This window comes from Crocodylus siamensis, chromosome 3, assembly GCF_052110815.1.
Source record: "Crocodylus siamensis isolate JL-2025a chromosome 3, ASM5211081v1, whole genome shotgun sequence".
NCBI lineage: Eukaryota > Metazoa > Chordata > Crocodylia > Crocodylidae > Crocodylus > Crocodylus siamensis.
In genome coordinates, this window is record NC_143397.1 from 63,127,311 (window position 1) to 63,142,034 (window position 14,724).

Here is a 14,724-nt window from a genome sequence, read left to right on the forward strand (position 1 = left end):
AATAACAATGCTTTTATACATGCTAATTATTAGCTGCATTAATACTATCTGCCTTTTTTTCCCCACCCTGTTAACTTTCTGACTTGTACTTCCTGGTGTGCATTTGTTAAACAATCAGTTAAAAATTAAATACACGAATGTTAGTACTACCATGAGGAGTAACATGAGTAATATAGTTGAAAATACATTATTTATCGTGTAGCCTTTCTTCATGTTCCATATACATTTATAAATAAATGCTGATTGGAAATATTAACCAATGGTCTACAGTAACTGAAAATGTGTATTAATTTTATACTGCTTATCATTTTATTCTAAGCAGTACCTCTTAAGGAGTCTTTGAAATTTGCAGTATATAATCAGTTCAGTTCTGGCTACTAGGAAATAATTTCTTCCTTTCTGTCTGATTATAGCAAATGTTGCATCAGAAATTAAAATAATTACAATGTCTCTTTAACCCCTGAAAACTTAACTGTAAATCTTTTATCACTTCATTGTTATCAAGTACTGTGCCCTGGGTGTAAATGCTGTACAGAAACTTTCAGGGATGTATGTTGTAGCCATGTTGGGCTAAGAGAGACAGAACTCTTCGGTTAGAGGCAATGCCTTTTAACAGACCAACTAAATACTAACAATTTTTTCCTTTCTTTGCGAGCTTTTAGGTCCAAACGCCCTTTGTCAGGCTGAGGAGAATTCAAAGATTTTGTACAGAAACTTTGTTACTGCTCTCAAAAGGTGAATTGGTATTTTGCAATTTTGAGCATCAGCTAAATAAACACGACTATGCCAAAATAAAGGTTTCATCTCCCTTTCAGGAAAATTAGGCAAACCTCTTTGAAGCCTCAGGAAGCATATGATACATTAACATTGCTTTGCTTTGTTTTTTGTATGATCCATATGTCATTATCATTTTTAATATAGCTGCATGACAACAATATTTTAATGTACAGGCAGTCCTCGGACTTACAACATAATTGGTTCCTGAAAACCACATCTTAAGTCGAAATATTGTAACTCGGAACCAATTTTCTCATAAGAAACAATGTTATAAATGGGGAATTGGTTCCTGAACCAAGGCCCAATACCCTATTTTCACTAAAAAATACCCCAGAATTTTGTACTTGATCAATTATAAATGAATAATATAGCTACATTAATGTATTTATAGTGTAAATAGCAATCATATTGATTTGGAAGGACTTCTTTGAGGTGACTTTGCTGGACTTTTTGAAAGGCTCTTGGTTGGACTTTTGAAGGGTTCTTGGCTGGAGTTTTCTCAAGAGTCTTGGCTGCAGGTTTTTCTGGAGCCTTGTCTGCTTTCTTAAAGACAGTGTCCAAGGAAGTTTGGACAGGTGTTCTCCAGGGAGATGAGTGATGCAGCAAGCTTGTTTGCTGGCGTGGTGTCACATTGGATCAAGCATCGTAAAGTCTAAACTGACGTCATAAAGTTGAAACGGTGTCAATTTATAAATGTAAGTGCGAAATGTAACTCGAAATGTTGTAAGTTGAGGGCTGCCTGTAAACCAATTAAAGGAAAAAATAAGAGTGGCTGTTCCATTGTGAACTCAGACCATTGTGCTATACCATACGTTGTGTATTTGATCCAAGATCTCTGCTGTAGCGATGGATAATGTGAATTAAGAGTGAAGTAAAAGCCATCAATTTGGATGTATTTGCTGTTTTTGGTTCGTTTGTTCTCTTACAGAGAATAGTTTAGTGGCACGAAGGCCAGAAAGTGAGTGTGCCTGTGGGTATTGTTATGGTCTCTGCAGCTGAGTACAGTTTACTTTCTGATCCTGGGCAATTTGCGAACTTGCTAAGTTGAAGTTTCCAAACTAATACAAAACTGTGTTAAAATAAATGTCTGCTTGTCAGAAATACAGACACGCAGGCTCAAACCAGAACCGTAATGATATTTTTGTTTCTAAGAAACTAAAATAAAAATCCTGGATTCTTATAGTAGTGTTCAGTCTCTACTCAAGAAACATGTGGGTGTTAAAAAAATTGGAAATATAACTACTTGGGAAAAGGAAAACCATCTTTATTAATGAGGTTTCATGCCCAAGTTTTTGTTGGCCAGCGTTTGGGACCTTGTGAGCTGTTGCTCAAAGAAAATATGCATGGAAACTTCATTCACAAACCCCTGATATTGCTGCAGGGCTTGTCTATATTGTAACTTGTATCTGTTAATACATTTTAAAATCTGATTTAGTTAAACCAGGTGTGGATAGACTCACATTCTGGATTAAGCCCGTCTTAGTTTAGTTAAGCCCTATGGGTTTGTTTTTTGGTTTTTGTTTTAAAGAAGTCTTCAAATAGCTATAGTGGACTGCACAAAATGTTGAGAGCACATTTTAAATATATTATCTTGCCCTTAAATCAGTGTGACTTCTTGGCATGATCTCCCATATTTTGGATTGAGGGACCTATTTTGATTTTTTGTAAGTCAGTAAAGAATCAGCACGAGTGAAGTGACAAATATAAAATTGTAAGGTGTACCAGTTTTAGCTAATTATTCCTCTACACTGATTTCTCTACACTCAGTATACATGATATAACTTCCCACTGTCATTTGGAGGTTTTCTCTTAAATCTTTCTGTTGCTGTCAGTGGATTGGTAGGCCAGTCTTTACCTTGAATTGAGAACTCTTATCTGAGCTGAGCTGTCACCAGCTGTTAGAACAGGGCATCCATTGCTTTTCATATGTCCTTCCTATATTTAGCTACATAACCAAATTAAAATACTTCTGCAAACAAAATATAAAGAAATTCCAAGTAATACAGTTATACTTCTAACCTGAAGGAGGTGAAAATTACACGAATAAAATACATCATCAAATAGTAATTCTCTTTATTTTTCTTCTTTTTTTAGTAAGAAAAACCTGAGACTTTTAGTTCTCTGGCAAATATTCTGTTTTATTCACAGAAATATTGTGTTGCTTAATTTGCTAATGTCTGTACATCATTTAGATCTTGGGATAAAAAGCTGTACAGAGTATATTTAGTACGTGTGTGGAAGAAATTCTGTACATGGCACAACAAGCTGTTTTGGTTCTGTTACACTAGGAGTAAAAGCAGTACAAAATAGCTTTTGTCATTAACTTCAGCTGGTATGATGGTACATGCACACAGAGAAGGTCTGTTATGTTGCTTTTTGGATTATTCTGAAAGTATTCTGCTAAGACTGTTTTTGTGAATTTGAGTATAAAACAAGTGAGAGGGAGCCTCAGGTGATGATCATCAGCTTTGGAAAACTCAGGCTGTCTATCCTTTGGATGTTTTTGTGTTTTATTAATTGGTTTCAGTAAGACTGGGAATTGATGCAAGTAATAGTGTAATTGTTAGGAGAACTTAGATCTGCTCGAACATACTAGCTCTTCATCCTCGAGATGGGCTTAGGTGTTGTAAATACACAATATTTAAAGACATTTTCAACTGATTTGTTTCAGGAGCCATTGATAGGGCAGTAAATTATATGGGAATCGTAATGACCTTTTTTAAAGCATGCTTATACTCATTGCCACAGACGAGCCCCAAATGTTGATAGTTCACTTCCTCAGTGCTTCTGCAGCGTTTAATTCTAACCTGAGCTTGTGTTTTATAGCTTGAGACAGTTGGATGGCAGCTTAACCTTCAGATGGCTCAGTCCACCCAGGCGAAATTGAAATCTCCTCAAGCTGTATTAGAACTGGGAGTGAGCGATGAAGATTCAAAGGTATGAACTGTACCTGTACCTTTGGCATAGTGAAGTTTTAAGATAAATGCTTATTCTTTCTCTTTTTTATTTTAAGAAGTTAATGGCCATCTCTGGAGCTGTACTAATAGTTGTTAACCTCACTCCAGTGTTTTCACTGTCTCCCTTTAAAAAAACATCACTACATCAACTAACTAAGCAACTGGAATTAATAAAGTATTGACATGACATTTGTGCTAAATAGGTTTTGGGATTAAGAACCAAGATAGCAAATCTCTGTGGTCTTAGGTTATTGAAGAGAGATGCCTTAAGGCAATGACACTCAACCGGGGTGCTGCACAACATTAGCACTGTGTTAGGTGTGCAAACACTTGTACATGATTCACAAGATACACCCAGAGATTTCAAATAGGAAGCCATCGTGTCACAAACATTCTGACCTGTTGTGGCCTTTATGAGTTCTCTGCAACAGAAGAATTTTTTGCACTCAGAAATGAGTGAAAGCTTAAGACCTGGCATTTTCCAGTAGATGGCTTGAGTCTAACAAGGTTAAGAATCACTGCCTCAGGGTATGGATATAGTTTTATGGTGTATTTCATGATTAGTAATTCTTTTGCATTTTGTCTGGTCTTCCACTGCCTTCCAACTGGTTTTGTCTCTTATATCTCTGCAAAGGAAGTGTGAGTTTATGTGGTCAAGGGGTCCCCTTTGCACAGACACAAATCTTGACACAATATGCAGCAAATAGTATTTTTACATGTGAGAGTAAGATGCTTAAGAGTAAGCAGGGAGAAAGAGAAGGAGGCAATGATGTAGTGACACTTTACAAATGTCAGACCATATCTCATGTTGATCCATCTTATTTCAGTTTGAAATTGACAAGCTGTGTTGGTGCTACTCACTTTTATACCTGTGCAATGCTTTTATGTTTAGGGTTAGTGCTTGTGCAGTTACTTTAATGTATCCAGAATGATAGATGGAATCTAATATAAACCAGGCCTGAATCATATAGAAGGGATGAGAGGTTGCAAATTTAAGTAATCCACAGAAAATATAACTATGATGGTTTATGTTGCTTTTGTTGTTGGGTAATTAACAAGATCCACTGCTTTGTATTATTTGGTTGATTATCTTTTCTTGCTAATAGGGAGTGAAAAATCCTAGACTTGGCTGTCTGTACCTTAACTTTAGTGAAATGCTTTGAGTGAATTTAAAATGCTTTGAGTCTCAAAGGACCTGATTCTGTGCTTAGACTTGCTTTAAATCACAGTAAGTGCACTAACTCAAGTAAAGTTACTTATAATTTACACTGGAATGAATGGAAGGAGAGTTGAGTCTCTAGGACATTAGCCAGACTTAATGACTTTTATTTTCTAGGGGGAGGAATAGCTGCTCATTTTGGAGTGAATTCTTGAAGTTTTGATACAGAAAGTTGTATGCATATGGTAACGAGCACCCGGTCTAAAAAAAGCTTCAGACCTTGTAAAAACACCTGGGAGAAAATACAATATTCATGTATCAATATAAAGGAAGAAGAAGAAAATGTCTAAAGAAAATGAATTTTGCATTTTTTGTTTCATTTTTGGGAAAAGTCTGTTAAAGCAAAGTCATCTCAGTATGATTTTGTGCAATGTGGAATAGAGCTAGGGCAGCCTAACCATGTAACCATGCCATTTTGAAGGTAGAGTCTGCTCCTACACCAAAGCTGAATGGGCTAAGGTATAGCTGTTTCATGAATGGGAGATGAAGGTTAATGAATTGGCATGCAGCAATTTTCTCTTTCTGTAGGTGCCTCAGGGTGATGTTCATGGCATGCAGTTTTTTGGAGATGTAAAACTAAGACCTTTATTATAGCAATTTTCACACAAGTAGTGTAGTAGATCTGACCCTGGCCCAGTTCTAGCTTGAATAATTATATGTATTTTTTTCACCTTTGAAAGTTCTTCAGTAATTTCAACTGGATGATGTGATATTATTTTATTATTTCTTATCGTAACTGTTTTCTGGAGGATGTGTCCAACAGCATAATGGGCTGTATTTCAATGATGGCCAGAGGGGTCACACATTTACTTTATCAGATATTGTTATTAGAACTGTTGTACATATTGGTGTCAGGAGGCAGGGAAAGGTGCCATCCTGGAACCTTGGAGGCAGGTTCCATTCTCTGCCCTGCTACTGACATCTTGTGTGACCTTGAGCAAGTCACTCAGTTTCCTTCTCTAGGACCCATGGAGGAAACATGCTTGTTGTGGGTTCTGTCAGATTACTTATAATCTTTAATTTTGTTCTTAACAGCATCAGTGTTATGGATGGTGATCCATCAATGTGATGGATGCAAAATAAACATTGAGAATGAATACATGTGTCCATCTCTTTAAAGGACATGCCCAGCAATTTGCACCTGCAGTGTACTGGAGCAAGCTTTTGTGTGTACAGTAAGCAACTACAGTGTACACATAAGAGGCCCCACTGAAAGTTTCTGTCTTTAGCAAAATTATTCTGGACAAAATCCAGATTGACCTCCTAGGCACCATCAGTTTATGCTTTAGTATGCTTAAGAATTAAGGATGTGATCTAATTTTGACAGGAATTCAAAGAAAAGGATTATGCATTACAAGAAGAGTTAGGTGCTTCCCAAAGATGATTTGGAGAGCCTGGATGCTGAGCAGCAGTCAACTAGAGCTAGAGTGCATACACTTGTTCAAATGATTTTGGAGAATTCTCCCAAGTTTGCTTCCCTGGTAGAAAAACATTCCTGGAAATACATAAACAAGATACAGTAAACACTGCGTTAACTGGCATTTTATAAGCCGGCATGCTCTATTAACTGGCATGCTGGCTTGTAAGGTAAAAGCAAAACTGGAAGTACCCACTGCTTAGGGCCTGCCTCCCTGTCCCTCGGTCCCATGGGAGGGGCAGCGACACCCTGGACATGGCGGGAGAGGTGGTGGCCTGGGCCTCTCAGGTAACTGGCATCTTTTGTTTTCCGGCACCCCCCATTTCCCATGGGTGCTGGATAACAAAGCTTTTGCTGTATTTGAATGCTGAGTCCCTGAGGAGCAGATAGCCTGCTGTGCTGATGCTGTGCAGCCAGGGGGCTCCTGTGCACACATTTTGGTATGCTCTGCAGGCTCCTTCAGTCTTTGTGGAGACAGATGGCAGCAGTATACAGGGCAGTTCTGATTGGCTGACTTAGACTGTTCAGGGTTAGCTTGTGTCTCGCTGCAGCAGAATGTGGGGATTGTTGAAGGTTCATGTTCTGTTCCCTGCTTGATTTGAGTAGAAGAGTTTAGCCTGAGTGATACACTGTCCTTTGGGGGATGGGAGAACAAAGGACTCTGGGATGCTGGAGGATTGTGCTCTGGCTTCTCTCAGAAGGGAGCACATACAGACATTCACTCTCCTGGGAGTGATTTAAGCCTCGTTGTTCCCGGGTTATTTTTCTTCTGGAGTGACCATTTTTCTTCTGGGAGAAACATCTTGAATATCTGTACACTTGTAGTTTCTTCTGTGAGAGCAGCAACTCTCCCAGTAGAAACTGAATTCTGTATGTGGCCTTAGGCAAGGATAGGGGAGTGTTTGGACTTGTGCCTCTCTTGAGTTTTGGTACCTGACTCAAGGCTGTTTGGTGTGCCTGTTCACTGGGATCTAATGAAGGTGTAGTCCACTTTTTGATGGTGTTTAGAGGATTCACCCAGGAAGTAGGATTCAGCTAGGAGAGAAGAATCCTGATATCTGGTCCCTGCTCCTAGGTCTGTTCATGTATTAAAATAGACAGCTTTGGATAAAAATTTAAATAGTCCTGAGGGCAAGAACCTCAGATTGCTTGGTCTAAGATAAATCCTCTAACCACTAGGTTATGGTCAGACTTCCCCTTGCCTGGTTGATTTCTTGGTCCTTTGACTCGTGCAATCATGGCAGCAGTAACACAGCTTTACAGGGGAGCTGGAGCAGCTCATACTGGGTTATATCTTTGAATGCAGGGTAATGTCCCAGATTTAGGTGCCTAAGCCTCTTTGAGCTTTAAGCTATAGATGCTGAGTGAATTCAGTACCTAAGTGGTTTTGGGATAGCTGAAGTGAAGATATTTTGAATCACTTTTGGTGACTTGATAGGCTGTGTGAGTGGGCAGGCTTTGTGAATGGGTGAAGAGCTTTATATGATATAACTTGTGTGGCAGGGCACTTGATGTGCCTGCCACTTGAGGTCAGGCAGCCTGCTGAGCTTCTGGCAGGAGGGGTCAGGGCTAATTGCAGAGTCAGCTGACCGAGGGGGCTGGCAGGTGAGGCTAGGCCTGATCAAGGGAGTCACCTGATTGAAGGATGGCTGGGTTTAGACAGGATATAAGCCCAGACCCTGACAGTAGGGCTGGCAGTAACTTTTTGGGAGCTGGTGAAGGAACATCACCCAGCAGAAAGGCTGCTGTTCCTGAATGCCAGCAAGAAGAATAACATTGGAATGTTTGGGTAGGAACTAAGGGGGTGGAAGAAGTTCCTGGGGGACCCACGGTGGGGGTCCAGTGCCTTGAGAATGGGGCTCAGTGCCTGGAGCCTATGGTGTGGCTGGATGAGTCCTGAGAGGGGCTGAGTACATAGGGGCATACTAAGAGGCCAGGTCAGCCCTGGGAGAGGGACTGAGTGTTTGGGAGACCTAGTGAAGGGTCTGGATGAACCCAGTGAGTGGGGCAGAGTACAGGGGCCTATTCAGGGATCTGGATGAGCGCAGGGAAGGAAGGGGCTGCATTAGGGAAGACCTCTGGAGGGCTCTGGGCTAGCCCAGAGAGATGGAGCGATCTATGGAGGGACCCAAGAAGGAAGACCCACAGAAATGACAGGGCTGACAGCTGCAGCAATGACCCTGGTAATCTCAACTGGCCCATGCAGGGCCAGGGGACAGGGTGCAGGAGGGACCAAAGGGTGAAAAAGGCCCTGGCCCTGCCTCAGGCCAGTTGAGATTTCCAGGCTCTCTTGGCTCTGGTAGTCTCTGCTGCAGTCTAAGAGAGGTCAAAGGTACTTTTCTGGCTGCAGCTAAGAGGAAGGAGTCAAGGGGTGTGCAGCCTGGGATGACTATGGGTAGTGCTAGGTCATTGGAGGAGGAGGAGGGATCAAGGAAAAAGGTCAGAGAATGAGTTGGGGGCCAGAGATGGAGGACTTGGCTGGGAGATGGAGCCAGAGGCCCAAGTGGTTAGCAGCCTGGGAGGGGTGTAGAACATTGGGGGGGGGAAGGGCAGAGAGGGATGTGTAAGATCAGGTAGGCCTGAAGACTGGTCCTGGGTAAGACCAAAAACTTCACCCAACTGGGGCTGGTTAGTGTGGCAGGGTATCTTCCATGAAATGCCATGCATGGACTACTCTAGGAAAAGGCAAGGATGGGGCACCAGAAAGCCTTAGCTGCCCCTTGTGGGTTACCCCATTGAGGGGGAAGACTAGGGAAGCACACCCTGACAGAAAAGCACTTGGCCAGGGAAGACCAGGACCACGTGGTTTTGGCTGCCCAGCAAGCAACTGGGGAATAGAGTGTAGGACCAGATGGGTCCAAGAGCCTGGATAGTGAAACCCAGCAAGGGGCCTGAGGAATATAGTGAGGCCCAGCGAGCATTGTGGGACCCCAGGGGTCCAATGGCCCAGCAAGGGGCTGGGAATGGAGTGCAGGATCAGATAAATTCAAGGGACTGGACAGCAGCCTGGAAAGTGAAGAACCAAAAGGGTCCAGGACAAAAGGGTCCAGGACAAAAGTGGCTTGCAGCCTGGAGAGGACACAGGAGGGAGAATAAGGGGCCTGGTAGCCCAGGGAGTGTTGAGTGAGGGGTCTGAGAGCCTAGAGAAAGGGCTGGAAGAGAGACTGAGGGGTCTGGTAACCTGAGGTGGGCCGAGAGGGAGACTGAGGGGTCCGGCAGCCCAGAAAGAGGCTGTGCGGAAAGACTGAGAGGTCTGAGGGCCTGGAGGGGGCTGAGAGTGGCTGAAGGTTCAGGAGATCCAGAGAAGCTAGAACATCTGCAATTGGTAGAACATCTGTAAGGATGTGATCTGTGGGGCATAGGGCTTGGTGTAGGGGAGGTATGGAGCCATGCAATTGGCCTATAAGGCCAGGGCCACAATTTCAGTGGTCATTGTAATAAGACCAGGGCAGCCTCCTGCATTCTGTGTAAGAAGGCATGGCAGGAAAGAGCTAGGCAGACTGCCCATAGAGCAGTGCATCTGAAAAACAATGTTTGGGTACTCTGTGACACCTTAACTTTAGGATTGCTTTTGCTACTGTCTCCCATGATGATCTCATTAGTAAGCTAAGGAAATTCAGTCTAAATTAAAGTACTGTAATGCGACTACATAGCTGGTTGGATTGTTGTGCTCAGAAAGTAGAGATTAATGACTAAGTGTATGATTAGGAGGAGGGATCAAGGGGTCAGTCTTGGGTTCAGTACTATTTAATATTTTTGTTAAAGACCTGGAGGATGGGACTGCATGCACCCCTAGCAAATTTTGTAAATGATACCAAGTTTGATGGAGTGGTGGATGCTTTAGAGGATTGGATTAGGATTTACGATGACATTATAAAAGTGGAAAAAGGTCTGAAATTAATTAAATTAAAAAGGGACAAGTGAAAAGTTCTGTTCTGTAGGTGGAAGTTGCATGCACAAAGTTCTACAGACTGCAGCCAAAAAGGACCCAGGATTTTAGTGAACTATAAGCTGAATATGACCCAAGAGTATGCTTCTTGTTGCAAAAAACATACTGAGTTGTATTAACAGGACTGTTGGCCTCAGATCGACGTAAATGATTCTTATGCTGTATTCAGCATTTCCTCAATTGGAGGAACATGTTTTAAAAAAGATGTAAACAAATCAGAAAAAATCCCATAGAGATCAGCAGAAATGACTAGAGGTCAAGGAAACATGATTTAAGAGGAGAGGTTGGAAGAACTAGGATTATTTAGTCAGGAGAAGAGAAGACTGAGAGTATATAATAAGAGTCTTCAGTTACTTACAGAGAGGGTGGTAAGAAACTATTCTTTGTGGAACATGGGAAGGGTTAATGATCCTAAACTACAGAAAGAACAACTGAAGTGTATATTAGGAAGAACTTTCTCAGTAAGGTAGTTAAACACTGGAACAGAGTATCTGGAGGTTGGAATTTCTATCTTTGGTAAATTTTAAGAGCAGCTAGGACAAACATTTGTTGGAAATGATTTAGCCAGGGGTGATCCTGCCTTGAGCAGAGGGTTGGACTAGTTGCCCTTCTGAGGTCCCTTCCAGCCTGTTTTTGTATGATTCCATGACTTACTCAGGTAGAATTCAGACATTTATCTTTAGGTGCCTAGTTTACCAATCTGGATTTTGTTCTTTGTCATTTTCTTAAATGAGAGAGTTGGGCTAAGTACAGGCAGTCAAAAAGCCTGAGGTTGAATCGATTCAGTCTTTGCAGGTTAGTCTAAGCTGCACAAATTGAATTGAAATAGAAATGAACAGACATTTACCTTTGATTCAGGAAATGCAGCTACATGGCTGCTGTGGATCAGGCCAGAAGCCGGGGGGCACTAGAGCATGGCTCTCTGGCTGTGCGTTCACTTCTTTTTCCTGCTTCCCCAAGGTCTCTGGGATTTGCAGTCCAAAATTAGAGCAGCAGGACTCTGCAGGGTTGCTCATCATTACTTCTTCCTGCTTCCAGATGCCTTTGGGATTTGTAGTCCACAATCACAGCCAGCAGTAATTTGAGCCAGGGAAGAGGTGTTTAGCATCCCTCCCTGGCCCCAGATCCCAGCTGGTGTTTGCGTGGAAGGTCTTTCTCCCCACCCCCTGCACAGACTGGGCTGCATCCTCAGTGGTCCTTGCTCCTCCCTTTGTTAGCCAGCCGTCACTGCTCCAGCTAGGGAGTAGAGAGGTGGGGCCAGCCCTGCCCTCTGGAGCTTATAGCCCAGCCCAGGGCTACAAATCATGCTGGAATGCTGGAGGACTCTGATTTAACTTGAACCAGGAAGGGGTCAGGGACAGAAGCTTCATAAACCGGTTTGACCTAAATCTGTTAAGACTGATACTGCATTCGACCAGGCTTATCTTAAACCAGGTTTATCCTAAACCAGTTTCAGCCATTCTGAAACTAGCTTATGTGCACTGAGCTTCTGTTCTGTTACAGGTTTAAACCAGTTTCTGATCACTGAAACTGGTTTATGTATAACTTCTGTCCCTAACCTTGAAGTTGTCTGTGAAGCACATAGCTCACATATGTCTAATATTGTCAAATGGTAAAATGTTGATGAATGGTGAGGAGACCCACCTGCATATATTTCCATAACAAAATTCATTAAATGGAGTTTTCTTGGGATTCTTAGGTGGTTTTTTTATTGATCCAACAAGATGGACTAAATTTTCTTACAGTTATTATGATCTTAGAATAACAGCTCTTGCACAGAATGTGGTATACATCACAGTTATAACTTTGTCATGGCTAATTGTCTATATTTGTTGTTGATCCTTCACTTCTATTGCAGAAATTAATAGCCTGTTTTTGCTCTATGAAAAGAATTGATATGCTTCATTAATGAAAATGCTTTTCAGATCAGCTCATTAGGTGGCAGTAGTGCTCTTTGACTTCATTTACACATTTTAAGCTCTTCACAGTGTTTTTTGAAATAACATTCTTCACCAATTGTGTAGTCAATAGTTGTGGGAAATACTAAGTGTTTACATTTCTAATCTGTATATAACAATAGGGTTCTGTTGCACCCATCTACAAAGCAAATGTCTGTTAATCAAAAATGTGCAGAGCAAAGAAAATGGAGTTTGTCATTATTTCTTCTCTGCTAATTGAATGTGATCATACTAGTACATTTATGTTTACTACTACTAACCAAATTAAAGACCATTCAAACATGAGCTCCTTTGTTAGAAGCTAACATTCAAAATTGGTACTTAAAATAATTTCTCCTGGGAGGAAAATCAAAACCTTCAAATATGTGAATGGTATTGTTCCACAGCTATGAAATAAAGCAGGTTTAAGGTAACAAATGAGTTCAGGGGCACATAATATGTCAGAATTGAATTAATGCAGTAATTTTTGGCAGGTTTTAAAATGACTTGCAGGGGTATAACGCTTTAAATATCACACCAGCAAAAAGCCAAGAGGTCTGTGTGGACTTTCTAGATATACATTATTAGTTGTCAGGGAAATATGCAGCTAGCAGCAATTGTGAAGGGATTATATGAATTTCCCAAAATTCACATAATCCTATCTTTAGTTGCTACAAATTCAATTTTTTTCTTTTTTGCTTATCCTTGAGTTACATTTTCATCTCTCCACTCCTGAGGAACTGGTATGAAATCACCTTGACAACAAAAACATCATTTATCTTATGGTAAGTTGGATGGGAGTCTAGTTACAGATGGTGCTTTATTTATGGAAAGGAAAATTCAGTTTGGAGTCAAATTAAAACCTGCTGATATGAAATTTCAGGATTGAAAATGTTAAAAGTGCATTTCCAAAACTAAAGGAAAAATGATCTAAACTAGGAGTTCTTTACCAAGTTTTGTGCTGGCATTTCTTGATAATACTGCTGTCAGTAATGTCTTCCATGTAATTGTAATGGATCCCTCCCGCCGCCCCCCCCCCCAAGTCCCTGAAAAAATGGTCCAATTTGATAGAGAATATTTTCTGGATTCTAAAATGTCACTACTTTATTGAAAATATCTACCAGTGACATTTTGAGAAATAACAGGAAGCTGATAGTTTATCTAGGATGCACAAGGCATTGTTTTTATAGTTATAGAGTGAGTTAACCAGTAGAGGGACTATAAGCTAATATGCCTTATTCTGGTAGCTGAGTTGCTAATTATGATACTGGTTTGCAAACAAAGAAATACTCAAAAGAATAACTGCTCTATTTATTTCCTATCTATCCAGACAGAGTAATATATTTTTGCAATGGATAAATGATGATTTGTGTATATGCACAGAAATAAGGTGGTGGTGTATATTTGTGATTATTACTATGGTTATGCCTAAATGAAAAAATTCCAAGGACCTTTTATTCCAAACCTGTCTGTTAGGTCAGGATTATCAACTAAATCCCTAGTGTCCAAGGTCCAAAGAACTTTTTGAGGACTTCAGGAGTTTCTCCGTTTATGCTGTATGCCTCCCTGAAGGGGATGAGTTGTATGTTCCTGGAAAGGTTAGGAGACATGGCTGATCTCTCTCCTGTTTATTCCCAGGAAGTGATTTAAGAAAGGGGCCAGCAACCTGCAGCCCATGATCTGGATCTAGTTCAAAGTTGAGAAGCTTTGGCAGTGAGGGTGGGCTTCAGCTGTGTTACACCGTAGCCAGGCAGTGGGGAGAAGTGGCAGAGGTGGCAGCAGGCAGATACTAATGTGCTGGCCTGCCTTGGACTTGAGCTGGGTCATTCTGGCCTGCTGCTGGAAAATTGTTGCTGACTGCTGGTTAGGGAATCATTAAACTGTCTCTTTCAGTGTCGTTGACTATTTCTTCTATGCCACTTTGTTAAGCACGAACACTACAGTGAATAGAAGACAAAGATGCACAGGAACTATTATTGTTAGATCTTGCATATAATTTAGTCATATTATACCTGACAGTCCTCAGTGCTAGTATTTCCTGTCTAGCATTCCTCCAATTTGTTCTCTATTTGGTTTTATTTTTCTCTAAACATATTACCTTCTAGTTATCTAAATTAAATCTTATTCCACTGATGCTTTTTGCCCCTTTCTTTTTTGCTTCCTTTCCTTCTCAATTTCATGTACAAATTCTTCTTAACCTTTAGCTTTTTAAGTACTGCTTTATTTAGCCATATTGTGCTCCCTTTTTTCACTAATATTTTCCCTTTGCAGTAGAATTGCTATCTGTGGCATCCAGGTGATAGTGTGTCAGAGCATATTCTGCTCTTTAGGCATCTTGTTACTGTTTAATACTTGCATGTAGGGGATCCTGTTGGTTGCTAACACAAAATACAAAAAAAACACCCTGAAAAGAGAGGCTGTTTTTTGGGTTTTTTTTTTAAGCTACCTATATCTTTTTTTAAGTGTCA

At 40.9% G+C, this 14,724-nt stretch overlaps 1 protein-coding gene across 3 annotated transcripts in view; it reads left to right on the forward strand.

Moving 5' to 3' along the window:
• COMMD10 (COMM domain containing 10) overlaps positions 1 to 14,724 on the forward strand; it is a 207,789-nt gene that overhangs the window by 38,572 nt on the left and 154,493 nt on the right. For 2 of the 3 annotated variants that reach the window (XR_016441230.1, XM_090038418.1), the window contains exon 5: positions 3,604 to 3,714. The exons of the other annotated variant lie outside the window; for it this stretch is intronic. Coding sequence is in view for 1 of the 2 variants with exons in the window: in XM_090038418.1 (XP_089894544.1) it covers positions 3,604 to 3,714 (111 nt within the window). In the remaining variant the exon portion in view is untranslated. The remainder of the gene's footprint in view (positions 1 to 3,603; positions 3,715 to 14,724) is intronic. 3 annotated transcript variants of the gene reach the window in all.